This window comes from Clinocottus analis, unplaced genomic scaffold (assembly GCF_023055335.1).
Source record: "Clinocottus analis isolate CAN_PGR_092001 unplaced genomic scaffold, fCliAna1.0.p SCAF_22, whole genome shotgun sequence".
NCBI lineage: Eukaryota > Metazoa > Chordata > Actinopteri > Perciformes > Cottidae > Clinocottus > Clinocottus analis.
The window spans coordinates 5,904,638-5,931,879 of NW_027175954.1; the positions used below are offsets into that span (position 1 = coordinate 5,904,638).

The 27,242-nt window shown below is 39.2% G+C and overlaps 2 protein-coding genes across 2 annotated transcripts in view; one reads left to right on the top strand and one right to left on the bottom strand.

Annotated features, from left to right (window-relative positions):
- Positions 1-5,628: 5,628 nt before the first annotated feature.
- aimp1a (aminoacyl tRNA synthetase complex interacting multifunctional protein 1a) lies at positions 5,629-17,295 on the bottom strand. The gene is made up of 7 exons (XM_068589396.1): positions 17,120-17,295; positions 14,036-14,166; positions 13,097-13,210; positions 10,976-11,140; positions 8,972-9,180; positions 7,617-7,785; positions 5,629-5,951 (listed from the first exon to the last, which is right to left on the bottom strand). Coding segments are annotated over exons 1-7 (957 nt in total). The 5' UTR covers positions 17,122-17,295; the 3' UTR covers positions 5,629-5,784.
- Positions 17,296-17,552: 257 nt separating this feature from the next.
- tbck (TBC1 domain containing kinase) overlaps positions 17,553-27,242 on the top strand; it is a 37,114-nt gene continuing 27,424 nt past the window's right edge. The window contains exons 1-20 of the mRNA XM_068588881.1: positions 17,553-17,645; positions 18,100-18,312; positions 20,487-20,559; positions 20,713-20,827; positions 20,951-21,024; positions 21,640-21,781; positions 21,919-21,979; positions 22,072-22,133; positions 22,428-22,489; positions 22,766-22,914; positions 23,736-23,874; positions 23,981-24,080; positions 24,532-24,581; positions 24,708-24,837; positions 24,981-25,079; positions 25,178-25,240; positions 25,334-25,460; positions 25,697-25,747; positions 25,825-25,908; positions 26,888-26,973. Of these exons, the coding sequence (XP_068444982.1) occupies positions 18,120-18,312; positions 20,487-20,559; positions 20,713-20,827; positions 20,951-21,024; positions 21,640-21,781; positions 21,919-21,979; positions 22,072-22,133; positions 22,428-22,489; positions 22,766-22,914; positions 23,736-23,874; positions 23,981-24,080; positions 24,532-24,581; positions 24,708-24,837; positions 24,981-25,079; positions 25,178-25,240; positions 25,334-25,460; positions 25,697-25,747; positions 25,825-25,908; positions 26,888-26,973 (1,860 nt within the window). The 5' untranslated portion in view covers positions 17,553-17,645; positions 18,100-18,119. The remainder of the gene's footprint in view (positions 17,646-18,099; positions 18,313-20,486; positions 20,560-20,712; positions 20,828-20,950; positions 21,025-21,639; positions 21,782-21,918; positions 21,980-22,071; positions 22,134-22,427; positions 22,490-22,765; positions 22,915-23,735; positions 23,875-23,980; positions 24,081-24,531; positions 24,582-24,707; positions 24,838-24,980; positions 25,080-25,177; positions 25,241-25,333; positions 25,461-25,696; positions 25,748-25,824; positions 25,909-26,887; positions 26,974-27,242) is intronic.

Consider the following 27,242-nt stretch of genomic DNA (forward strand, 5'->3'; position numbering starts at 1 on the left):
ACACATTTTGACATGTCACCGGGAGAAAAGCACGAGTGTAAATGATACAATACATGATGGCTGAACTCCATTTAGACGCTTCAGTTGAAAGGCCCTGGTATTGTGAATCTGCTCATCCTTTTTTTCTAAATAAATATATAAAGTTGCTGGTGGATTCATTGTGGATACTCCACCAGAATAGCTGCTCCACCTTCCGGCTACAATGCTTGCATGCTGTACTGCACAGTATGTTGTTTGGCACCTCAAGTGTCTACGATCCAATCCTGGCGTCATTATGTTTTGTTGTGGCTCCATCCATTTATTGAAAATCCTCATCAGAGGATGAGATTGTTGAAAGAGTCTGTTAAATAAAAAGATAAAACAGTTTCAGTCCTTGATTCTGATTGGCTGAGCGGCGCTCGAAGCCGTTATAAAATACTCACACAGCTCTGACCGCATTACAGCAGTATCACTGCGCCAAACAAATTGTTACAGTGTTTGTTGTGAATTTTGATTTACTGTGTGGGTTAAGCATGGAGGAGTGCTCGGTGGAAAGAGATGGACAGGTCAGAGGAGGAGGATGAAAAAGGAAAGAGATAAGAAGAAGATATGAATAAGAGAGAAATTTAAGAGACGGAAAAGTCAGGAAAAGAACCAAAATGTTTGTTTTCCGATTGCGGTTTTCCAACATGGTTGTCCAAGAAAGATCTAGATCTTGATTTAGCACAATAAAAAAAATATTGCTAAACAATGTGGAGCCTCTGGTCAACAGTTATGTTGAGGTTAAAGGGCGAGAAAAGATGCTGGGGCAATATCCCTGCTTTGGCAAATAAAATGCACTATCTAGGAGGAGTGCTCAAATAATTGAACCAAACGTCAATAATTATCCAGATAAATGTTACAATCACCATAATCTTAGGGTGTGCTTTCCACTCCATCTATTGCTCGACCGCCATTGTGCAAAATGTTGCTGAAGAACTACATTGCTTGTCGGAAGAATGATGATTTGTAATCAAAAAATGATTTCACTTTTTGTTGCTGTATGTTTATTTCCTGAAACCATGCCAGGTACGTCATGTTTTTAATAAAGCAATAAGACTTCAGGCCGTGATTCATAGTGATTTTCTAACAGCTAACGGGTGTTGTTAGGCACAACACGGAGGATCCTCTTGTGTTTCATTGCTTGATTCTACAATGAAACTAGAAAGCTACTTCCAGGCAAATTCAATTTCACAAAATCTGAATAATTTACACATATAGTATTTTCAATTATATAGAGCGTGGAGGTGGATTATTTGTAGTACTATGTAATGAAACAATCTAGACTCAAACCTTCCTTTACTGTATTTCCAAGCTCTCATTCAGCAGTGTGCTAGCGTGTCTTAGCAGTGTGCTTAGCGTGTGTCTTAGGAGTGTGCCTTACATGTGTCTTAGGAGTGTGCTTAGCGTGTCTTAGGAGTGTGCTTACCATGTGTCTTAGGAGTGTGCTTAGCGTGTCTTAGGAGTGTGCTTGGCATGTCTTAGCAGTGTGCTTAGTGTGTCTTAGAAGTGTGCTTAGCATGTGTCTTAGCTATGTGCTTAGCGTGTGTCTTATCAATGTGCTCAGTGTGCTTATGCGGCCTGGGTGTAGAACTTGAGACAGAATAAATGAATTTGGAGGACATACAGCTATTTCCTTTGGAGTTAAGTATCATATTAGTCTGAGCTGCTCCCCAGGAATATATTTATTCTGTAATTCTCGCCTATGACAGAAAAGTCATATCAATTAAGTAAGAAGTGGAGACAATGTGCAGGAGTGTGCTTACTAATGCTAACAGCTGAAATGGCATTGGCTCTTTAAATTTCTATCAAAATAATCACTTCATTCAGACGAGTAGCAGAAATGCTGGCTTTTGTGTACGTGGTGATTTAAAATAAATAATAAAAAAGGGCCCATAATATGGATAATAGATTTCCTGCAGTTGAAAGGGAAGCTTGGATAATTGTGTTCATTGTGAACTCTGCCGGAGCATGAAACCACACACAGAGAAGCCCGCAAGAGCGGCTCTTTCAACCACAGCCAACATATGTCCAGAGTTTGGTCTGTCCCTCAGCACTCTGCAGTATTTTCCACCCAAATCATGTTTCTGCCCACCTACTGCTATTATTGACACAAAGCTGTTGATTGTAGATTGTTTCTTGTTGATCTGATTCAAATTCTGATGGGTCACATTTTACAAATTACCCATTATGTAATAACCACCTGCACCATGTGAAAGGATTTTGATGATCTGACGACTGAGCAAAATGTTTATATGCAAATGTGTTCGTCTTCAAACCCCACACATTCTCAATTAACAGTTTATACTTGGTGTTGATTAAACTGTGTGAAGTCGCAATTAATCAAATTAAATGATTAAAGAAGGTAATTAAAGTGATAAATAAGTTTTATGATTTGTGGTGACAGAGGCTGAACGTTCATCCACATTTACTCAATGCTGAAAGGTCACCAGCAGGTTAAGCGGCACAGAGTACTCCATCTCTGGCATTTATACTCACCAGCTGCATTCTTAATAATAGAAAGCACAGAGTGTAATCACTTAAAGCTTGTAAAAGAAGCTTTAAAGCTTTTGACAATAAAAAATTAAATGACTATCTGATGTGAAATAAGTTTCACGCAGCGATGAATCCACGAAAATACCCAGAAAGTTCACGCAGTCGGGGTCTAAACAGAGTAATGAAAAAAGAGAACATTAGTTAATATGGCGACCAGAAACACAGCTCCAAATAAATGTTGCATGTGTCAATAAACAATTGCAACATATTAGCTGCAACAACTTGTGAAGCCATAATATGTCACGGCTGTGTGTCTTTCAGCATTGATGGGAAGTTACTCTCCCCCAAAGTGACCAAAATAATTAAATACATTTAATCAAAATAAGAGGGGGAATTGTCATTCCAGGATATAAAAGAATATCACAGCCACAGCCTTGAAAGATATTCATAGGTGTTTGGAAATAACAATACATCACAATATCATTATTATGTGATGCAAGTCCTGTCAAGGTAAAAACTGAAAACTGGGCTTTCCCACTAAACATCACAAAGTAGTAATGATGATAAACAACATTGGATAGGTTGGGCACTTCAAATGTTCCTTCAGCTACCAGAGTACGGACTTCAACAAATAAAACGACTCTCTTTACGTTGTTAATAGGCATATCATTCGCTGTCATTAGTGTCATAAGTTTCCCGTTACACATTTCAGTGTGTAATTTATGTTACTATTAATTAAAAAATATCAATGGTCCTGAATGCCATACAATGCATTCGTAGAAGAAACGCTTAAGAAAACCTGGCTACAGTAAAGAGCTACTGCACTACAATAAAATATATTCAAATTAATACTGTGTCTTCGTAGTCGTGTTGTTGCATATAATGAAAACACAAGGCAACACGGGTATTTTATTGCTAAATAAACACCGCTCATAGATCATTTTTGAGAACAAGGTTGGGGGGAACAGAACAAAACAATAACACATCGATCAATTTGACATAACCGTGTACACATCCAAAGGGTCTTGAAGTAATCAAGAAACACACAATGTCTTGATTCACATTAAATCAGGTCTTGCAATATCAAAATGCAAATCCTGCTGTACAATATAAATCAAAACTTTTATCCCAGAGGTTTACTTTTCTTTATAAAGACCTGTCATCGTTGGACTTTCGTGCCGCCGTCACAAACTGACTTCTTGCCCTTAGAAATGGGTGATATATTCCCATTGCCCCTGCCGTTTCATGATGTTCTGGTTGTTGGGACCCTCTTTGTGGAACTTTAAACTCAACATTTCAAGAACCAGACTATTAAATGTGGATGTTAGACATTACCAATACACCAAATCCAGTTTTCAGATATTTTCAGTGATTTATATATTTCTTTGTGTTTTTTCCTTTTCTTCACATCACATCATATCTGACTAAAGGTGTGACATGTGTACGTGTCCGCCTCCATAAAGGCCTGCTAGAATTTCTTTTTTTTTTTTTACTGAGGTCAATATAAGGACTTAAAGTCTTTTTCATCTTTTGACATTTTAAACCAAACGTCACGGGGTAAAAGCAATGTTTTGATATCGAGCTTATCAGAGCATTGACATCAGGAATGGCCCCAAAAACATCTGGTCTCACATTACTAACTAAAGACGAAAGTGTCTCAAGCTAGATCCTAACAAAGAAGTACAGACGTACTGATCAGGGAAACTCGAATAATCTAGAGACATATGTTTGGATGAATAGGTAATTGCTTCACAGTGAACACCAGATGCAGCTGAAAATTCCATTAGGAAACGAACGGTCTCCAACCGTCTGACTCAAAATATCCTGGAGTGAGTTTTCTCTCAGGTTGCAACACTCGTGATCACAGAAAACCCAGGAAGAAGTCTGTGGTCTAGGTGAGAAAAGGCTTTAGCGGAGGTCACTTAGAGCTGTGTATGTCATCTAAACCGAAATGAGAAGATCACCTCATTGAAGAGCTCGTTATTTTTACTTGAGGTGTATGAGTGTCCTGCCAAAGAACAGATCGTTAAGTCATTGAAAACCATACAAACCTGTTAGGACATTGCTTTATTGGCAATCAGGTGGGTGTTAAAGCACTTGTTGGGAGACTATCTGGGCCACGATAGAAGTGTGTGTAATCTCTCGATCTACATCAGGAGGATAATAACCTGTGTCACTGATGTGAGCAGCCCAAAACCAGACTCAACCCATACATTATTTTGCAGAGGGTCGTTAGCAGCCGTTATCTTCCAAAACTTCTTTTATTCTTATAACTGGAGCCCTTTTAAAGCAAAGTACTGAGAAGGGTTTAAAGAATTGTCTTTCTGTTTGGTTATTGTGGCTGGAGGCGGATACCAAATCCAAACTCACAATATAGCTTAACTTATTTGTGCATTTGGTTCAAAATATTAACCTTTATTTATAACATTTCCTCTATCTGTGGTCTATTAGTGGAGTAGTTATCTTTGCACAGGTTACTCTAGAGAATTAAGGAGAATAAACTAAATTTGCTAAAGAAGACTCAAACAGCGAGCAGAAGTTCTGTGCGATGGTCGGATTTGACCCATGACAGTTGTTTTTGTAGAGTGGATGGCCTTAATTACTGTGGATGTAACATTAGAGCCTCTGGTGCACAGCTTTCTGTCCATGTCTTCTGTGTAGTCTGATACTTCCGGAGGTGGGGAGACTTTTTCTTTCAAGGGGACAATAAAATAAAGCACATGGCACTGGCATCACAGAGTCCAGATTGAGATGCCGCCAGAGGGCCAGAAGATTGGAGCGCTGGGACTGAGCACCATTTGAATAACCCCTGCAAAGAGCCTGAGAACGTGATCTCTTTTTGTTGGGCTTTTGTAGTATAACATCTCGGTTTCATCTCCTGCTCATTAAAATGCCCAGGACTGGACGAAGTGGAAACCCATGATGCTCGGTCAAGTCCGGCACTGATGTCTTTTAGAGTTATAACCTCAAAATAAAAAGCACAGTTAAGCCAATGTGCCTCCGGAGTGAGGACAAATTTGATGAATTTATGCAGAAACCGTTTTATTGAATAACTTTGCTCAGGATATATATATATATATACAAAATTAAAATGAGAGCCAGATTCTTATGACAGACATTAAAAATATGTATACTTTTCAAATCCCTTTATTGAACATCTTCAAAGCATTAACTTGCATTCCTCGCCCTTCTGTTTCTCAAGTACACCATCTTCATCACTGCAGATGATTGCCAAGTAAACACTGAGCTACTCCAAGCAGCTCTGTTATTTTATTTGATTCCACTGTTGCTCATGGTCTGCGCTTTGCAGACTCCCTTGCCGGCCACTTCAAAGGCAGCTCCCTTGTAGGTTGCGACACACTGTCCGTCTGTGCGTAGGTCTGGCTGAATCTGCTCCCACACCTTCTTTTTGGGGTTCAGCTCCTTGTCTGGTTCACCTGCAAATTAAGAAGTCAGTTTAAAGGATTGGAAGCTCTTTTTGTTTTCCTCATACATCACATATTCCGCCAGGACAAATTCCTTGTATGTGTAAACATACTTGGCAATAAATGGGTTTCTGATTCTGACTCATGCAGGACCTTTGTATTCAGGACTGCACTTGAAACCGTAATATCTGAAACACTTTTTTTGATGTATCCGTCTATAACCATTGATAGGACTTAACCTGGCTTCATGGATTTATAAACTGAAGCAAATTCACTTTGTGAGCAAATGACCATGATTCATCAGGCCAATTATGATTGTTTTCATCCCATGTGCAGTGTGAATAGTTTGACGTTCTATCATGTGATTGTCAGCTTTTTAAGGCCACAGTTTGTTCTTAGCTATAATTTAAAACATCTAAACAATGACTTAGTTTTTGATGATTTGTGAAAAATCATAACTGGTGCTGGCTTCTGTCTGGTGTCAACTTAGTGTCCTCTCTACACAACCGTCTTAGGGTGCGAGGACACAAGTGTGTTTAATTTCCCAGCGCTGCCATTTACGACCCGAGTGTGGCAACAATCAGTTTTGATCCGAAGCGTAAAAGAGGTTTTAATGAACAACTTGAGCTCATTATTAAATTCAAGCAGAAGTACTGGGCCTCATTAGTTTGGGAAATGTGGGCAATTACAACCATGAGCCCACAGCAGTAGTGGCTGTAATTTAATCTGTACCATCGATCTTTGGTTGGAGAAAAGAGGGAACATAGGAGACAAAAAAACATTTACCTATTATTACCTTTTATATGTACTTTAGGAAACCGCCTCAGCTGTATTGTTTTAAACAAACAAAAATGCAAAATCACGACAAATTAACCAAGTCCATCATTGCACTATTCTTCACTACGGTTCTCTGGTCAAGGTTTTAGAGATGTATATAGAAATGCCTCTTGAATCAAACCTCTTTTAAAAGTGTCTGGGACATATTTACTGCAGGGATGAAAGCCTCAATTGATGCAACTGAACTGTGGGTACCTCATATCTTCATCTTCCCCTTTTCACAGGAAAACTTCCATTTGGTTCTTTTTCTCAAAAATAATTTGAGAACATCAAGATCAATCCTCTTCTCATCACTAATATTCAGCTTTCATAATAAATGTGAGTTTATTAAGTCTCTAGTTAAAACTCTAGAGACTTAAAAAAACTGACCTGTTGTTGGCATTGCTTAATTTCAGGAAAGCTTCCGTTTGAATAATTCCCAGGAGGGACATACACTCTTGTACGGTCTAGTTGATGTGTCAATGAATAAGGAACAGGGTACATTAGTTGAACCCAACAAGGCAGTTGTTGTTAGACACTTATCTTTCCGACTGAGTATTTAAAGAGTAGGTTATATCCTTAATCCTTAGCAATGAGCGTTGATTAGTCTGTCCAACAGGCAGTCACAGGCCATTTAGCCACCAACAAACACAATGGAGTCCTCCAGTGAGAGCTTTCAGTGGGGTCAGAGAACACATGACGACTGGGGTTGAATAGGATAAACAACACTCTTCCAGTTCCTAAAGTCAGAGGCATTTTGTGGAAACTAGGCTGGGAAATTCTTTCAGTGGGGCGGCTCAATTCTCAGCTGTGGGGGAAGCAAAGTTTGTTTTTGTGGGGACAGTAATCGAGTGCTGGTACCTGGGAAGCCCTGGAAAGTAACTCTGTCCCCTGGTGCTGCTCCACTTGGAGGATCGAGAATTTCGACCTTGTCTGTTGAGCTGGCACACATGACCATCGCCTGGGAAACCACTCCTCTCATCTTGGCTGGCTTCAAGTTGCACATCAGGATCGCCATGCGATTCTGCATCTGCACGGTTGACAGAAGGATACATTTATTTTTTACAGCCAATATATCCTTGACAATAGAGAAGAATGACAAAAAATACCCAATTTACAACAACAAAAAAAACACTTTTAACTGATGTGGTCTGACCGAGAATTCCATAATCCAATAACGCCATGCTAATCTCCAAATTTTAAATTGCTTTGTGCAAGGTTTATTTGAGCTATATTTTATATGGCACTTAGCCACTTAATTATTTTATGATTAGCCTCTCTCATACTTGTTTTTTCATGAGTAACAGAAACAGTTAACGAGAAAAGTAATGAGACTGTTGCCGACACACAAACAGCAGCAGAAGTCTGTCCTTTCTCACTGCAGCGAGAGAGCACTCAAGACTGTGCCACCAAATGTCAACTGTTTTTAAGTAGCTAGTGTCTAATATTCGTCTGTGTGCATAGAACAAACTTTTCCACCTTAAATTACTTGTCCTTAGGTATAGACGCTTTGTCCTTATACGTCGGACAGGATTTGTTACACATGATTTCAGCAAACATACAGCTCCATTTAGGAGAGATACTCTATGTACATACATTGTAATGCACAAAGGCTCTTTGGTCTGGAAATATGAAGACACAAAGTCAGAAATAACGACAACCATACATTTGTTTGCACTAAGAGGAAAAACATAAATGTGACGCAAAAAATCAGCATGAAGTATATTTAGGATTTATTGGGCTATTTAATGTGACTTCGTTACTATGACCCTCGAGAGCCATTAATGCATACAAACGTATACAGCACTGCTTGTGTGTTGAGAGTGGAAACAACTCTCAACTAGAGTCTCTGCAGGGATTTATAAAGTTATTAGGAAAATAACATTTGCATTGAAGTCTACATTTTCCTCACTCGTAAGCAAACAGTCTAGAAGGACGGAAGATGTTGATTTTGACATCTGCAAGCTTGCGTCCTGGAGCCCTGATGTGACATTCAACACAATCAGTGAATGTGTGTGAATCTCTACACACAATCTGGATTATTCTGATGTGGCTAATCCATCATATAAAATTGTTCCCCTCTGTTAATTACACTTCATTTCAACATCACATGACACTGCAGAAATGTCTTTATTCCATTCTTTAAATTGCAATAGAGCTTTTGTATTGTTTTAGCCCGCTGTATATAATAACTGATTATAAGAGTTGGACTGTACCTGGTCCAGAGGTATGTGCTTGACCAGCCCGCTGACCACCGTCCTGGGAGAAGCCTCTCCCACATCCACCTGCTCCACATACAGACTGTCGGCATCTGGATGCTTCTCAGCTGTGATTATACGTCCAACACGCATGTCCAGGCGAGACACGTCCACCGTGACATCTTCTTGGCTGGGGGCTGCTGGCTTCTTCTCTGCTTTCTCTCCTCCTGGCATAAATTAAAGGTGAATGTTGTACACACATCTTACATCATTTAAGTATTTCTTTGCAAAGACCCTGCGTCATTTCAATGAATGCATGGTAGAAAAGCGTGGTTGGGTGTTGGAAGTTTGGTTGGGTTCACTTTTTACACAGACAGTAGCTATCCATCATGTGTTGAGGGAAGGTTTGCTGCATGAAGAGAAGCATCTGTGAGAGTTTTTATGCTATTATCTCTAAATGTGCATGATATTAACGGAAATGTTTGTTTAAAAGCACTGACAATATTTTTTGCCAACTGGTATTGTTCCAAGGGAAATTATAAAAAAAACAAATCATAGTTGAAGCAATACTGGGCATCTGTCTGGAATCCGTTTTAATTTCCTCCCATAAATGACATCAAACCATCAATGACAGGCCCCGGGGCTGCACTTTTTCGCCTCTTCCCAGAAATGCAGGGCACAAACCTTGACTAAACGAGTGTACCAATACGCACTTTTGGGCGAGTGCTTCATGATCCAATGACATAGCAGAATAGCAGATGCTTCCTCCCGAGAGACAGAGTACCTTTCATTCGCCTGGTCTGCTTACACATTCATTCCAGTGGGTTGCACTGATCAAATGACCACACAGTCTTTAATCATTCCTCTGAACCGACACCAGCTCTGATGAATATGAATTCCAATCCCTGCCTTTGATATTCTACTTTTCTCCTCGGTTTCATCAATGCTCTGCTGCGATGACAGCACTGCGACGTAAAACATTACCGACTACACTACATTGACACATGTGTTTGTAGACTAACAAGTAAAGGCTGCTTGAATTAGGTGAGAACAGTTACATTAATGTCTGAGGAAACCAATATTTTAACATGTACAACACCTTATGAAGAGGAAGATGCAACTCTCATTAACAGCTCGCTAACATCTGGAGGTAAGAGATGCCAGACACGGCAATCAATTTGTCAAAGTCTTAAAACTTGTTGCTTTCCCTTTCTGAATTATAACCTCGTAAAAACATCCAGTGCTAATTATTCCCTGTCAATGCCCGACAGTCCTGCTGATGATGAGGACTCAAATAGCCTATTGCTGGAAGTGAAAAAGAGTGATTTACTACAAATAATTGAAATTCTGTGGCAAGGATTTTCTTGTTTTGTATTCTAAACCTATAAATGTAAAACAGTTATACACAATTATATTAGACACATAGGGATACTTTGGTTTTATGATGGGTTCTAAAAGGACACATCCAGTAAACATTAAATCAGTCCCAAATTGGACTCTGTTACTTGTGACATTAGACAAGGACGTCTCTTTACAAACGCAGTTTAGAAATCATAAAAGTCCACAACAAATGAAGCTTTAGTAAAGGTCTGAAGCACAGAGATCATTAAGAGGCTGGTATTGCTGCCATTCATTATCACCTGAAATTCAAGTGGAAAAACATGTTTGGAGAAAGACAATTTACTTTTGAAGAACAGACTGCATCCATCCAATTGTTGATGGAAAAGAAAAAGATGCTAAACAAAACCTAGAGGCAGCAAAATGAGTCTGTCTTCTAAGTTGCAGTTCATAAATCCAACATTCAAAGTTGATGAAGTAGGAATATATTAAGTAGTGATAGATCACTTTTATGGCTTTTAATACAGTCCTGTCTGAAAATGAAATGAATGAAAAACTGAGACTGAACTACATGATATAAATGTTGATTTATGATATTTAAGAACATGTTATTGGATGTGAAAACTTCAAAAGATTCAATATAAAACACTGAAATGTGCGTTCATTTTGTTCTCCAGCTGTTACCTTTTTTCTCTGGCTTCTTCTTTTTACCCTCATCTCTGGGAGAGGAGCTCTGGATGTCAGCAGCAGCAGGGAAAGCAGAGGCTGCTGGGCCAGAGGGTTTAGGAGGGCTAGGCTTTGAAATGCACTCAACACTGTTGTCACTGGATGGCATGGCCACAGCACGCACTAGAGGAGGGAAAACAAGCAAAAGGTCAGTCAAAAAACATGATTAAATAGTGATCAAAGTTGCAATCTGAAAGACTCTCTTATATTTCTATGACAACTGATATTCTCGATCCTCGTAGTGTCCAAAATGTTGTGTGAAAGTATAAAAAGACATGAGCATAGAAGTTATGAGGTGAAAAAGATAATCTGTGTAACAAATACACAAGGTACACTACTTCGTAGGCACAGAGCTGGTTGCATCAACATGGTACACGAAATGATACAGAGGGAGATTTATTTACACACCCGGTGGGAGGACTGCTCTCCTCATGCAAACAGTTTAGATGGGGAAAATGACACACTGTCCAAGTTGATGGAAACAAGGAAATTGAGCCATAAAGCAGGGAACAATGTCCTACAATAACTCTCCAGAAAAAAATAACCCCTCATTTAAGGCGCCTGATGCTTGAATTCCTACAAAAATCCAGTGCCTGTCTGACAAACATCGGTCTGCAGGCACACCACGGTCGCCATAATGCTTTTAATTACCATAATTCTATGTTAGGACCTGAGTTCAGGACCTTTCCGGTTTACCTTGGAATTACGGGCAACAACCTCTTAAACTCTTGACATTGCCCCTAACTTTGCTGTGAAGTTATATGGTTGCACCCTTAAATCAAGTTACGTTATCGTAGATGTCCTGTAAATTATTCTATTCATGCATCTTTAGAAACATTAGGATCTCGACTAGAATTCATTTTTGAAGCTGCACTTATCCATATTGTTGTATTCAAAATGACCCAAATGTAAAAACAGATTACTATGATGAAGACGTCACCAGCCCTCCTCTGGTCTACAGAAGTTTCTTTTAGCCTCATACAGATCACCGTTTGGGTTTCCCGACCCCGTTTTAGCATCTGGTTGGTGAACACAATAAATCATTTTACAGGTAAAGAGACATCTACAGATATATGCAAATTAGGAGTTGTGCGAGAACGAAACTCAAGGGCCTAAATAAGAGTGACTATTAGTATTTGTCACGTGGCCAGAAACATATTACCAAATGAATGCCTATGTTACTCCACATATGCTGGGTGTGTACATAGAAAACTATTTGCAATCATTTTTGTCATGACGACTTGATGAAGTGATATATGACAACAAAAGTGAAGTCAAACAAGTATTGCCGCCATAACTTATGTGGGTTTGAACAATTCTTGTCTTCAACTCAACTAAAACTCTATAACTTCATAGTTTTTACTTCTTTGCTGCAGCAGTTTTGTTTTTCTCAAGGCTATTATATTCATATTAAATAACTTTTGCCTTTTCAATAACAAATCAGCAAAGCAGACTGAAAATGCTTTCAATGAGTTCTTATTTATCCATGTTTTGATTAGGCCATTTAATGCCATCTTAAAGTCATTGAAAAAAGAAATCCCCAAAAATAAACATGACAATTAGAAACACAGTCTGTGGTATATTGGAAAGCATTTCTTCTACGTTCCAACATTACATAGTGGGTCTTTTTAAATAAGGTTAAATTGCTTATTTCTTCCAGCCCTCCTTTATTCCTGCAGCATCTTTCTGGAAAACATTAAATGTTTGTTAATTATCTGAGCCGTTTGCCCTTGAATGTCTATGTATGTCAGACGCACAGAGTTGACAGGCATGTTTTCCCCATCACTGAAATGGGGATTCTTGACGCACTATGGCTGCTTATAATGAAAAATAAATAAAAAAGAAGAAGAAATGAAAAGATTTGGTTTTAATGGGCTAAGGCAACAATGCAAAAGATGCTATCATTGATAGTAAACCAAACAATGCTATAATGAGCAACAGCTGACACTGAATGTTCCTAATGTCAGACGACCGCTTCTATAACTAGATATGAAGGCGAACAACATCAAGGTCATTTAAAAGACAAACAAACACATAATCTTTGATGGAAGATTTTGCTATGAACCAAACTCAACATACCTCCCCTCTTCTTCTCCTTTGCCAGCAGCTGGTTTTTGAGTTCCTCAATATCATTCTTCAGTTTGGCGTTCTCCACCATCAGCTTCTTCTCTTCTCTGACACTGGCCTGGACGACTGCAGCAAGACAAATTCTTGTTAAGCTCTTAGCACTGGAATGAACTGCTGAACTAGTAGAAAAACAATATTGAGTAAAATATAGTGAATATTGCAATCTATATTGTATCTTTTGAAGTTAATGAATCACAAAAAATTGCCAATGAATCCAGTTTTTGGATCCCCACGGAGTCTTGAATGACAGCAAAATACTCTCCGTCCTTACTGCTTTAAAATAATTAATAAGTGACCCATTGTTCAAATGATACAATTGTCATTGTACAAGATCATAGAGATTATTCTAAGTGGAGCTTTATAATCTGCACAACTGCAACATCTGCTCGATTATTATATTTTGTAAAAAAAAAAAAATAGGACAGAACTTTACCTAATAACATGTTTGAAACATTTAATCATTTTGAAATCAATTATTTTGTGTATGGAATATATTTGGCTCATTTGGCCACATTTTTATGAGTCAAGCTTACAAATACCACGGGAAATTTTAAGAATGATAATCTGTGTAAAACTAAGTGCACTTTCCCAAATAACTGGGGCCTCAGGTATCATTAAACTGCTCGTAGTTCAACAGGGATTTCACTCTTTAAATCATGAGACTGTGAATCATGCACGTAAGCAGTTCTTCAGCCCAAAAATATGTCACTCCTAGAGCCAATACAGAAATGAATTATGTCCTACAACTGAACACAGGACTTTCTGCCAAGAAATAGACACATTCTGAAACACAACTTCATAATTCAATGTATTGGCCATAATAAGCTTAGAAAATGTTCAATGTATAAGCAATTTAGTGTCTGGTTGTGTGACTTCAAGTGTGTCTCCTACTGGCTTTCTCCTTCAGCAGCTGGACTTGTTGTTTCAGATACTCGATGATCTGGTCCGCCTCAGACGCCCGCTGCTCCAGCCTCAACAAAGGATTGTGACTTGACATCTTGGACAAGGAGCGAACTAAAAACCTAACAGACACAAAGACATTCAACATTCTCAGTACTATAAAAAGTTTGATATTAGAGCTGCAGAATACACTGAACATACATATCACACTAAAACGTGTGGGGGCAAATTATGCAATATCTTTATGGGTTTTATAGATGGAGTATATTTCCTTTTGTGTGTGTTTGTACATCAAACTCACAAGTAGAATGAATACTTAGAAAGTGATCCTATTTCATGAAATTTCAAGTTTACTTAAGTGACACATTGTAAAAAAGAGATGGTATTCTAAAGTACCACGCTGAACATCTACAAAGATACATGTTTGGAGTTACAAGGTTTGCATTCCAGTACAACGCAACCACAAACTACAGCTCTGATCTGACCACTGAGTTACGTAAACTCCTTTCGGACAGTCGCAATAAAAACATCTAATTTCTGCTAAAGGTGATGTGAGTTGCAGGGCTGTTCTATAGAACTGCAATTCCTTGTGAAAGACATTTCCCAATTTGTTCAACATATAATATAATGTAATAATGGACATTGTTTATTCCAAAAGCAAAATCTAGACACTGCGGATGAAATATTCGGAAATGTGTGACAACAATCCTGATCTTTCATGTTTTCCATGTGCAGTCCCACAATGTCTTAGTAGATTTTTTTATGTGTTTGATATATTTTGGCTGGTTTCCAAAAGTAACAAAATTAGACCTTTGTCTACAATGCATGCTGAGAGATAACAGAAGAACAGATGTCGCTGATCATAAAAATGAGAAAATTAATCAGTAAATCTTGTTTCCAGATTACTTTTATTTTAAAGTTTGCCGCAACATTTTAGTAAATATTAACTTCACAACAGCCTTGATAAGTTTCAAGTTGACTTGGTCAAGCCAAATTCTTGGATGATTCCTGTTTGTCTTTCATGATAACAAGTGTAAAGAAAGAAAATTCACCACACTTGGCATCAAGATCATTTGCATTCAGTTTTGGACATGAAGTTCAAAAAGGTTCAGCCACTTTCGAGGACACTTGACTAAAACACAAGTAGACACTCGTTTGGGTTTTGGGGTAATGTTCCTTTACCACGTTGAGCTTGGCAAATTACTTAAATAAAAAAAACAGGAAAAGAAGCATTTTTACAAGGCCGAGGCATGGAAAAGAAAACGTCTTTCACATATTACAGGGAGGTGCTGGGAAACAACAGCTGGCCTGAGATGAAAACAAAATGTTGGGGGATGAGGAAATTAGAAACACAAAAGAGCTGGAGTTGATAAAATCAAGGATCAAAGCATTGCTTTTTGAGACACCAAATTGATTTAAACAGGACCAGTGGTGGAGTAATGACAAAAGCTACAAAACGGCTGATCTCATTTGGATAACCCCTGAAAATGAGTCCTGAGTTGAGGTATGTACTGCAGCAAAAATATATAAATGGGTCAATTCAGCTTTGAATTTCAAATGGAAATAGCTAAAAGTGTTAAGAACATTAAAGTGATGTGGGTTTTAAGCAGCCTCCAAGGTGCCTTTTACCCGTCTTTACTGTATGTTTTGCAACTGGACAACTCGAGCAGGTTAATTATGCCTAACGGGGGCAGCTGGTGCTCAGATAGAGAGGTTTTTGCCTAAAATAATAGGCATGGCTGACTGGTTTGTTTAGTCAACTGTTCTTCACGCCAACGTTTTATGTCTACATCCATTATAAAAATTAAAAGAATCAAAGATAATACTGCAAAGCTATTCAAAGGCTAAACAGGTGTTTGAAACAGATCTGTTAAATTCAACCGCTAACTTTATCTGGTATCGTGGTGAGCAGACCCACCAAGGTACATGTGCTCTTTTCATACTTCAGTCCCAAAGAAATAAACTATGAGAACACTTGACTACCTGTTTGCCAACCAGACCAAATGAAAACAGAGAACAGTATGCCAGCACCACCTGAAGGCATTAGAGGGACCTACACATGTTAACTTAAAAGATGACTCGCAGGCTGCTGATGCAATCTTGTCAGTCAATTTCTAGAGGCATTAATGCCCTTTAATTGTTTTTCAGAATGCACATGCAAAAATAACAGAGAGACGGGGGGAGAGAGAGAGAGAGAGAGAGAGAGAGAGAGAGAGAGAGAGAGAGAGAGAGAAAAGAAAACCACTATAATAATTGAGACACCATGTCAAAGTTTTTGCCAACAACTTAGTCACAACTTAGATTTATAATTGAAGAAGATATAAACAAAAAAACATGAATTACTGTCTATGTTAACAGAAAAACGTGTTATACAGTAAGGCTCGAATTATCTATGAAATGGTATTATACACAATGTCTATTGGGATTTTTTGGGTATTTCCATGATTTATTAATTCTTGAGAATAGCAGTCATTGCACACACGTGCTGAACGGAGTGGACACCAAAATAATTGATGTTAATCAAATAACTTGAAATACTTTATATACACTCATTCCAATTTGCATGTGCATTACAATGTGGTTGTATTTTGGATGCTAATGTGTAAGGCTTTACTTAATTTGTTTTATATATCACATAATTTGTGATTTGGTTTCAACAATATTGTAAGAAAATCGGCAAATGAAGAGATGATGAAAACTGATTCTTGGCTGCAGTCCACTAACTAACTACGCTAGCTACTTGGTTATACAGTCAATTGCTTATAGCTAGAAGACAACAGAGATTAAAACATGGAACCGCTTGCAAATACAGCAGTCAAACTAACCTACAATCATTTCATATCGGGGAAGTTAATGTTAATCACAAAATTGAAAATGGAGACACTAACAGCTAGCTAGTTGTAAGTGAAATCCGTGAGCGAGTCGGTTCAGCTCACATGGAACTTGTATCTTCAACAACGCTCGACTTTGGGCTAACGCTCATGTAGCTTAGCTCGCCCCGACCAACCACTCGCGAGGCGGTTGGTTACAGCTTATCGGTTAAATACAACATAAAACAAGGTCTGTGTAACTTACATGGACTCTTAAGCGCAACCCCAACACGTTTCAAGGAGAGGTGGGGGCTTGACAGCGGGTAGTACGGACTCCTGCTCCTGCTAGCTAGCTAGCTGACAGATGACTCGAGGACCCGCTGTTAGATCTCTGCAGCATTCGGATGTGAAACCGCTCCGTAGACTTAACATCGGAGGGCGGCAGCCATGTCTTCTATAAATCTGACACTGTAGCAACATGTTAGGAGGCGACGGATAACGCCTGTGTGCGATCACTATAATTAGAAGCCGACTCTTCAAAAAAAATGCGGGGAGAAATATGAACTTATGAATTGTTGAGGTTTTTAAAATTAGTCTGTTTAGTTCATTCTTATGTTATTTTTTTCGTTTGTTCCTCGCACTGCTTTGTCGCACACTAATGACGTCATTGATCACGTTCACTCAGCTGTTCCCATCACATCGCAAAAGGCAGGAAACAAATTCCTTTCAAGTATTTTAATAATAGTTCAAGTTGTATCCGCCGACATGACCGTACAGCTTCACCATTAAGCGTGAGTAGAGTCGTGTTTCGGATGCAATGCACATTTGTAACGTAATGCACATTATCAATGCACATTACGTTATTTTGTTTCCCATCCGGTCCAATGAGGAACTTAACATTAATTTCATAATATAGCTAATCTTGCACAGCGCAAGCTTCTGCACCATCACTATGGACATTGTGCGTTTTTGTATTGTAAATTAACGTAAAACTATATGGTGTGATTCCAGCTATACTGCTTACATGTATTACTCACTAGTACTTACGATGACAGTTAACCAGTCACTTGCACTAATGGTGGTTCATGCCTCAGTCAGGGTTTCATTCATGTTTTTCAATCCACCGGATGGTATGACATACATGATAATATGATTTACCATGCCACAGTGATGATCAGAATGTTCTGCTCATTAATACAAGTATATTATTCCAAAATTATGTTGAAGTCTCTCTCCCATTATCAGTGCTTTAAGCCAGTGGCAAGATGAGGCCCCTCAAAGACGCCCAGCTGGGGGCCTTCACCTTTTTTGCTTCAGCTCTCCCTCATGATGTCTGTGGGAGCAATGGCCTCCCTCTCACCCCCAACTCCATCAAAATCCTGGGACGTTTCCAGTTCCTCAAAACCGTCACTCACCCTAGACTCTGCCAATATGTGGACATGTCCAGAGGAAAACATGGTATGACTTTCTGTCTTGTCTTTTGTAAGGGGTCTTATTACACTGTATATCCTCTCCTCCTATTTTATTTTGTTGATTTAATGTAATGTTCTGCCATTGATGTGTACTCTCACTGAGGTAATCCAAAACATACCCAACATTTTATTTTGGGCGAACAAAGTAGAACCTGGGTATTTATTAACTTTCCAAGCTGGTGATAGTCTTGTTAAGTGTGGCTTCAGCCGCATGGGGTCATAGACCCCATGCTGCAAGCACACTTCATGTTCTCCTGCGGGCTTATTATTATTATTCTTCTTATAGTCAAACCACTACTCCTCCCAGAGCGTTGCCAGCACATGCGTAAAAAATACATCGAAACGTGCGGTTTGCGCGGGAATCGTGAGGTATGACTTTTCTAAGAGATTCGCCCGGCCGTTTTCCCGAAAAATGCAAAAAACGTCAAAAACTGTCAAAAAAATTTCACGAAATGTTCGTAGAGGGTGGCGCACCAATTAACAGAGTGAGAAGAAGCGACAGAAACTGCTAAAAAAATAAAACGTATTTTGTCTTTACTCCCACAATGTTCACTCTTCATACACCATTGTTGGATAGAAACGTTGGAAATCTTGTCTTCTGTCATAAACTGTGGTCAATAGGAATCCAACAGACTCAGACGTCTTGAAATCGGACTGAATGTGAGAGCAAGTCCACCTCGCTCTGCCATCCGCCGCCATGTTAAATCTCCCTCCAAAGCCACGTCTCCCCTGAAGCTCGTACCTGATTTGTAAATCGCCCGTACAGACACATGTTTTATCGTACAGACTCGCCAGTCACAGTATCTGTTCATCAGGTCTTCCTAACGCTCAATATGCGATATCGAAGCAATAGTGGCTTTTAAAGTACCATTTTTTTTAAATAGTTTGAAAGGAGTTCCACAGTATTTAGGTCTATTAAGCTCAGCGTAAGGAAGTCCCTTTGAAGTCATCACCATGGCAACCTTTGCTCTAGCGACCCACAGGTGTTCTCGTTAGGGCAGTTTAACAGACACACAGACACTTACACACGCACACACAACACAGATGACTTCTGTCTCTCTGTCTGTTTGTCTCACACACACACAGACACACATACACACACACAAACAAACAAACACATACACACACACACACAAACAAACAAACACATACACACACACACACACACACACACACACAACACAGATGACTTCTGTCTCTCTGTCTGTTTGTCTCACACACACAGACACACATACACACACACACACAAACAAACACATACACAAACACACACAAACAGACACACAAACACACACACACAAACACACACACACACACAAACAGACACATACACACACACACACACACACAGACACACACAAAGACGTTTACATGTGTTTTATATTGTGTAGTTGTCAACACTGTGATCATTAATAAGGTCATATGATATTTCATATACGTTTGCGTGTGTTCAGGACGTTCAGTAGTTTATTTCCTTAAGTCCACAGTCCAGTCTGCCTCTAATCAGTCTGCTGGCGCTCACTTGGTCACCATGACGACGGCAGCACACAGGTGCTTCATATCAGCCAATCAGTTTAACACACAAACCAACTCAAGTGCTTTGGAGGAGAGACGGGCGTCAGAAACAAAAGCTATATATTGCGACGTCTTACGGCAGTAGTAGCCACACTTTCAAAATTTCTTGCGAAATTTTCTAGTTTCATCCTATTGTTCTGTGTGGAATGCATGTTTGCTGTGATTAACAAGCAACAAGTCTGTTGTTAATTGATGCCATAAAGCTTTGTATTTACAAGTGGTGAACATAATAATACAATGTAGGACTGCATTTTATTGTTGTCCAATAACACCACAAGTTACCATTCCAATATTTTGTCAGCTGATTACAGCTAAAGTTTACTACCGCAGCAGGAGGTCATTTTGTTTGCCACCTGGAACAGTCACCAAATCCAGTCTGTGGTTCCTCAGGTTAAAATGCAAGTTTAGTTCCTCAGATTCTCAAAAGGTTTTTGGTGCCTTGGGAAAGTTCATGTAGTGTTAAAAAACCCTGCTTAGATGGGTATTGTTTTGTACTGCATTACTATATCATAGAAATATGAAAACCCTTACATTCATTACATTAGTCTTTTAATCTTCAAAGTGTGTTTTCACCTTGCTCTACAGAACGGCTGATTGTTGTTGCTGAACACTTTGAAAGCAGTTTAAGTGACTTCCAAAAACAAGGGAAAACAGTGAGGTGAGCATTGTTTCAATTTAAAAGCCTCATATTTTGAAGTAATTACAGCGCCTGTGATAAACTCATTTTGTTTTCTCACTTTCACTGTCATTTCTCTGACCCAGTCATCACTTGGTTTGATACACACTGTCGGGTATTTGTTTGTCTTTTTAGCCCAGAGAAGGTGCTGCAGATAGCCTATGAGGTCCTTGAAGGTCTGGAGTTTATGAACAAACATGGTATGGTGCATAGAGCCCTCAGCGCACACAATGTGCTCATGGACTGCAAGGTAAAATTGTACTGATTTATGTATGTCTATCTTTAAGGGACTGAACGTCTGTCCACCTAAAATACTATGATATGATTGCTTAATGTCATACTGTCACTGTAAAATAGATTTTTTTTTTCAAAGGGGAATGTCAAGCTGGTAAAGTTTGGCCTTTATCACATGACTGATCATGGGGCGGATGTAGATTTTCCCATTGGGTACGTTTTCTTCTCCTCATTCATCAGCAAGAAATCTCCATTAGCACTCTGGAACTCTTTAACTGTTGGCACTGAGCTGTGTGCACCGTATGTTCAGGTCAAAGTTTCACTCGTGTCTGTTTGCTGTTAGTCAAATCATAAAAAAGGGACCATAACATTGACCATAACATTGATGCATAATGACCCATTGCTTTTTCTGGGAAATCAGCTTTTAGGGCATCAAAATAGCTTCCTGCTTTAGAAACTGTAACAGATCATTGGACTGTTATCCTAATCCGAAAGGCCTTAGGGTTCAATCAAGTATATCTGTGTAATATCCTTTTGCAGACTGAAAAGATAAATGATGGCACATACCATGACAATAACATCTAGATGAAAAAAAAATAATAAATGTAACTGTTAAACATCCATGCACTTTCTCAGAACTGAATAACATATATTGAAACCCAATAATTCAACAAAGCTGAAAAATTCTGACGGTATGTTTCTCGACTGAGCTTTTGAACCAGTACTTTGTCATAGTGTTTGAATTTATAGGGAATGCTGGATATCCATATTATTTAGAGGCTGACAAAGTACTGTGCTTATTTATCTGCCATGTGAACATGGCTTCAGGTACCCATCATACCTTGCTCCAGAGGTGATCGCTCAGGGCTCCTTCCACCCCAGTGACTCTTCCCACGATGAACCTCCTCTGCCTTCAGGACCCAAAACTGATGTCTGGTCGCTTGGGGTTTTGTTGTTTGAATTATGTACTGTAAGAATCCTTTAAGAACATCTTCAGACAAGAACAAGACGCTCATACAAGATGCTTTGATGCTGTTTGGGCTTTCCCAAACTTAAGCTGCATGGATTATTTGCCCCATTAAGTCTAATGCTGTTAATCAATTACAGGGTCGACGACTGCTGCAGAATATTGATATAAGTGAGAGATTAAAATTCATCCTAACCTTGGGTAAGTAAAAAGGACATAATTAATCTAAGTACTGAGCAATATGCTCCTTAATTCAATTAGGCTGACACTGTGATATTGTTTGTCATTCTCAGGTTGCATAGACGACATTGTCACTGTCCTTGCTGAGGAACATGGTTGCCTGGATGCCATTAAGGTGAAGTTAAAATCATTGGCAGCCTGGATCTTAGTTAATAATATAGACAATAATGTATAAGGACATTCTAATGGTATTTTTTTAAGGAGCAAGCTTTTAGACATTTCTCGAAAATGAGGTTGCATTATTGGCATCACAATATTATACTTTTTACAACTGTACAATTTACCATTTTCCATTAAATTAAAATTTTAGATTTAAAACTTTTTTTATTTTAATGTATTCAATCAGACATTTACTCCTCCTTTACATTTCATGTAGAAGTTGAAACAGGATTTGTGTTGTTTTTTACAGGGGCTGCCTGAAAATGTCCTCAAGTTATTAAGGAAATGCTTGACATTTCTTCCTTCCATGAGGTAAATGCAGTGTGATGGATATATTTAGTTGTCGTAGGACTTGTTGTTTTCTGAAACCCTTGTTCATACGGGTTATGACATTGTTGCTGCATGTACGTCAGGAAGGATTCCAGCATACTAAAAATGCAATGTATTGCCATACAACTTTCATGACTTTATATTACTCAATGTTTAATTTAATACATTAGCACTACTTCAATTGCAACTTTAAGGCAAACTCTGTGTTTGTGGAAATGTTTCTGTCATGGCCGTGTTGTCTTTGTCTGTGTCCTCCAGGCCGACCCCTGCAGGCCTGCTGGGAGACCCTGTGTTTAGTGGCGTCTCGCGCCTCTACACACCCTTCAAGAAGCCTGTTAGTCTGTTCTCTTCATCTTTGCGCTGTGCACATCTGGAACTCCCAGAGGACATCAGTGAACTTTGCAAAGGTCGTCCCCAACTTCACACAACTATACATGCAGCCTTCCTCTCACACTTCACGCTACATGCACACCAATCATCTGTCAGCCCTTCTTCCTCTTGACTACAAAATTGAATTTCTCAAAGCTGAATTGATTACCTTGAAGTAGGTTTGTGAAGCATGCCGGCATCAATATAAATATGAGTAGCAGTATTTAATGTCAAAAGATCTAATTGGTGTCCTGTGAGATTTTTCTTTGATACTTGATCATCCTTTAACTCATGTTCTTGAAATTATAGTTAATTTGTATTCTTGCTGCTCCCTCTTATTTCCCTAAATTGCACTTATTTTAATTTGTTCCTTTCTAAAATCTATAAAACATACTATATGTATAGCCATGTGAAAATAACCAGGACGAAATACAAAATTCATGTAACCCATGACAGTGGTGATGTTTTTGTGGATAGGGATTTCAGTTCATCATAATTGTTACAGCTCAGTTTTACATTAGACTTGTTCAGACTTAAAAAAAGACAAGAGATCAACAATGAACATCACGTTGACAGCACAGTATAATTTCCTCTGGGAAGAGATTTACCAGACTTTCTTAGATTGACTTTGTTTAATATGTTGTAAGCCAAATTAAATCACACATTTTGAACGTACATTTAAGTTTTTTTCCGAACAAGATTCCCCCGCCATATGAATTAGTCTTGATGTCAGGAGATGATACTTAACTTGCTAATGAAGTGATAATTTAACTGGATCTGCTCCAGCGTGCCTATGGGGAGGTCTTGACTGTTTTGTGTGTGTGTGTGTGTGTGTTTGTATGTGTGTGCGTGTGATCAGATGATGATGAAGACTACCTGTCGGAGCGGGCCATACATGAGGTGTACCATCTGTGGTGCCTGGCGGGGGGAGACCTGGAGAAGGAGCTGACCAACAAGGAGATCATACAGTCGAAGCCTCCCATCTGCACACTGCCCAAGTACATTACACTCACAAATATACACGCGTGATGAAGGCATGTGCAATCTTCAGGTGATATTCAAACTTGATAAAACACCTTCCTCTCTCTTTCTCTTTTCCTTTAGTTTTGTCCTGGAAGACGGGGAGTCATTTGGCCAGGGAAGAGACCGGAGCTTCTTGCTTGACGACACCACAGTGACCCTGTCTCTGTGCCAACTCAGAAACGTAAAATGAGAAATTTGTCAGCAGACATGTTCAGTATTGTGTCAATGTGTGTATTGTGCAAATGGTTGGGTTTTGACGTAAGGCTTAGAGGTATGGAGAAAATAAAATATCACAATATTTTGACTAAATACCTTGATGGTGATGTTGCACTGATATCCTAGGGTTTACTATTGGTGGTTTAAAAAAATATTATGACATCTAAAATCAAAATCGATATCTAGTCTCATGTACTTTGCCAGTACTTACAATATTTTACCATCATTTAGTTACAAACAAAAGAACATCGCACTCATTAACCTTTACATCATTTGTATTGATTAGTGCATGTTCATCTTACTGGCGGACAACTGTTCCATGAACAATATATGTTTGTTGCAAGTGGTTTAAAAATGCACCTTTGAAGATAATTTAACCTTAATTGTGAATCCGTATTATGTTTTTCATTTTTCAGAGACTGAAGGATGTATCAGGAGAAGCCTATTACCCTCTACTGGAAGACGAGTAGGCAATCTCCATCCTTAACTTTTACGCTTTTGCCCCTCCACCCAATCACTATTTTTCACATCCCCCCCGTCATTTATTTGGCTCGGGTAATGTCACATTCCCTTTTACTTCTCCCTCCGTCAGACAGTCAAGTCTGCCCCAGTCCAACAGCAGCAATGAGCTGTCCACCACCGTCACGCTCCCACTCATCATCCGAGAGAGAGACACCGAGTACCAGCTCATCCGCATCATCCTCTTTGACAGGCTGCTCAAGGTCTGCTCCACACAAAGTCACACAGACGCACAAACCTTAACAGCACATACACTCACTCACTTATTATTCGTATTATGATTTAAACGGGTTACTGTTGAATCAAAGCTTGGTAATTTATATGCTGTTTCATATTTTGTCTTCAGGCTTATCCTTACAAGAAGAACTTAGTGTGGAAAGAGGCCAGGGTGGATATCCCCCCTCTTGTTCGAGGTCTGGCGTGGGCAGCATTGCTTGGCATTGAGGTACAGGAGAATTGTCGTCCTGTGTGAAGAAAAGCTGCAGTTTGAACGTTGCTTTGAGCTGACTTTTCTCAATTGTTTTTCTTTTTTTTTATACACAGGGAGACATTCAAGCCAAATACGAGAGCATTGACAAGGATACTCCCATACCAACTGACAGACAGGTAACTTGTTTAAAAAAAGACACAGCAGTAACACGTTTTACATGTTTTTGACTTCATTCTTTTGGTGGGTGGTGGTTTTGTGCATGCCTCCAGATTGAGGTGGACATCCCGCGCTGTCACCAGTACGATGAGCTGCTGTCCTCCCCTCAGGGCCACATCAAGTTCAGGCGTGTGTTGAAAGCCTGGGTGGTCTCCCACCCTGACCTGGTCTACTGGCAGGGTTAGACACCGTTCCAAAAATGTATCTTGCTGTCTTTTTGTTTTACCCTCCGTTGCAACCACCAACACGCTACAACCTCTCAACCCACCTCCTTTGTTTGCGTTATTCCTTATTGTACTGCATATGAGCGGACACTAGATGGTGCTCATGTCACATTGTGTGAATTCCCTTTCTTGCCTTCTGTTACAACCATATAAAAATGTGTATTATAAAGTGTTTTCCTTCCATCATTTCAGGTTTGGATTCACTGTGTGCCCCATTCCTCTACTTAAACTTCAATAATGAAGGTAAGAGGTACGACTGCTGTAACACTCCTTTTTTTAGTTTTTGACTTCTTTTCATATTTATCTTGTACTTTTTACAGCCCTGGCATATGCCTGCATGTCTGCCTTCATCCCCAAGTACTTGTACAACTTTTTCCTCAAGGACAACTCTCATGTCATTCAAGGTAAGGTATACTACGAGACTACGCACTTATTCTGCTGTGTTTTGCACAGCAATGCAGTCTTTTTTTTCTTTATCCTGATATACATTACACAAAAGTTTAAGCTGACTTGTTTCCTCTTAAGCCATGAAGTGTTTTTGAGATAATGCAGTCAACTGCCACTGCAAGTTAAGTAATAAGTATTAAACATGGTCAGTGCATTCACCAAAGTTAAAAAAAAACAACTTATCACCGGCTGGCACAGAGCATCAGGCCCTCAGCTCAATGTTGATTACATTTTGGCTCCATGTTGTTCCTAAGCTGTAAAAACTAATTTCAGTTTGTCTTAATGGAGTTAGCAGCGGAGCCACATCATTTAGAGATAGGGAAACAAATGAAACTGCAAAAGCCTGCAGAGAAATGTCACAAGCAATTCTCATTCGACAACAGCTCCACAATACACCTCTTGAACTCTGTGGGGAATGTGGCTCTTATCCTTTCTTTCCGCTGCTCGAAGCCCTGGAGAGCGAGCTAATGTTTATCTGTCTGGTTGGAGGAACTTTGTTCATTTACAGTGTGACGAATGGTGCTAGTACAGCAACGCAATGTTTCCATTTGACATTTTCATTGGTTGCACATTTGATCAGCAATATACCCGCAACATTTTGTCTTACTGCCACTTTGCTATAGGGCAACAAATTGTACAAAAATAATTGTTTTAAACATTGAGAGCTCATTGTTTCATGACTGATTTACTAAATCTAATCATGTATGGTGTAGGTTTGTGTATGTTTGTGTAATACACCTTGTGTTCTCACTGTTGACTGTAAACATTGACTGCTAGTGTGCCATTGGTTAAGTTATAGTTTGCCAATGGGGGCACATGTGTCTGAGGTTGCTTACTCCTGCTGTAAAGTCTCCGGTCGAGTACACTTCCTTTCAGGTTAAAGCTGCACAGTCAATATATATATACACACTTATTTCACTTTTGTCTGTGTTTCAGAGTACTTGACCGTCTTCTCCCAAAGTATTGCCTTTCATGACCCGGAGCTCAGCAACCATCTAAATGAGATTGGCTTCATCCCAGACGTAAGTTTCCAAGAGTGCAAGTGCCCTGACACTCTGACGACAATAAGCCGCAGTGGAGGGCATGCAGGATAACGACATTGCCTTCTCTTGCAAGTTAAAGACAGTAAGAAGTGATTCCAGTTGTTTTTTTCCATATGAAGGCCAAAGACAATGACCATTCATAGATCACATTCATTGTCATTGACACTTTTTGTTCCACATCCTCCTTTCCAGTATTTTCCGCGAGGGTCAGGTTCTCCCTGTAGTCCACGGGTGATTTATACAGCTAT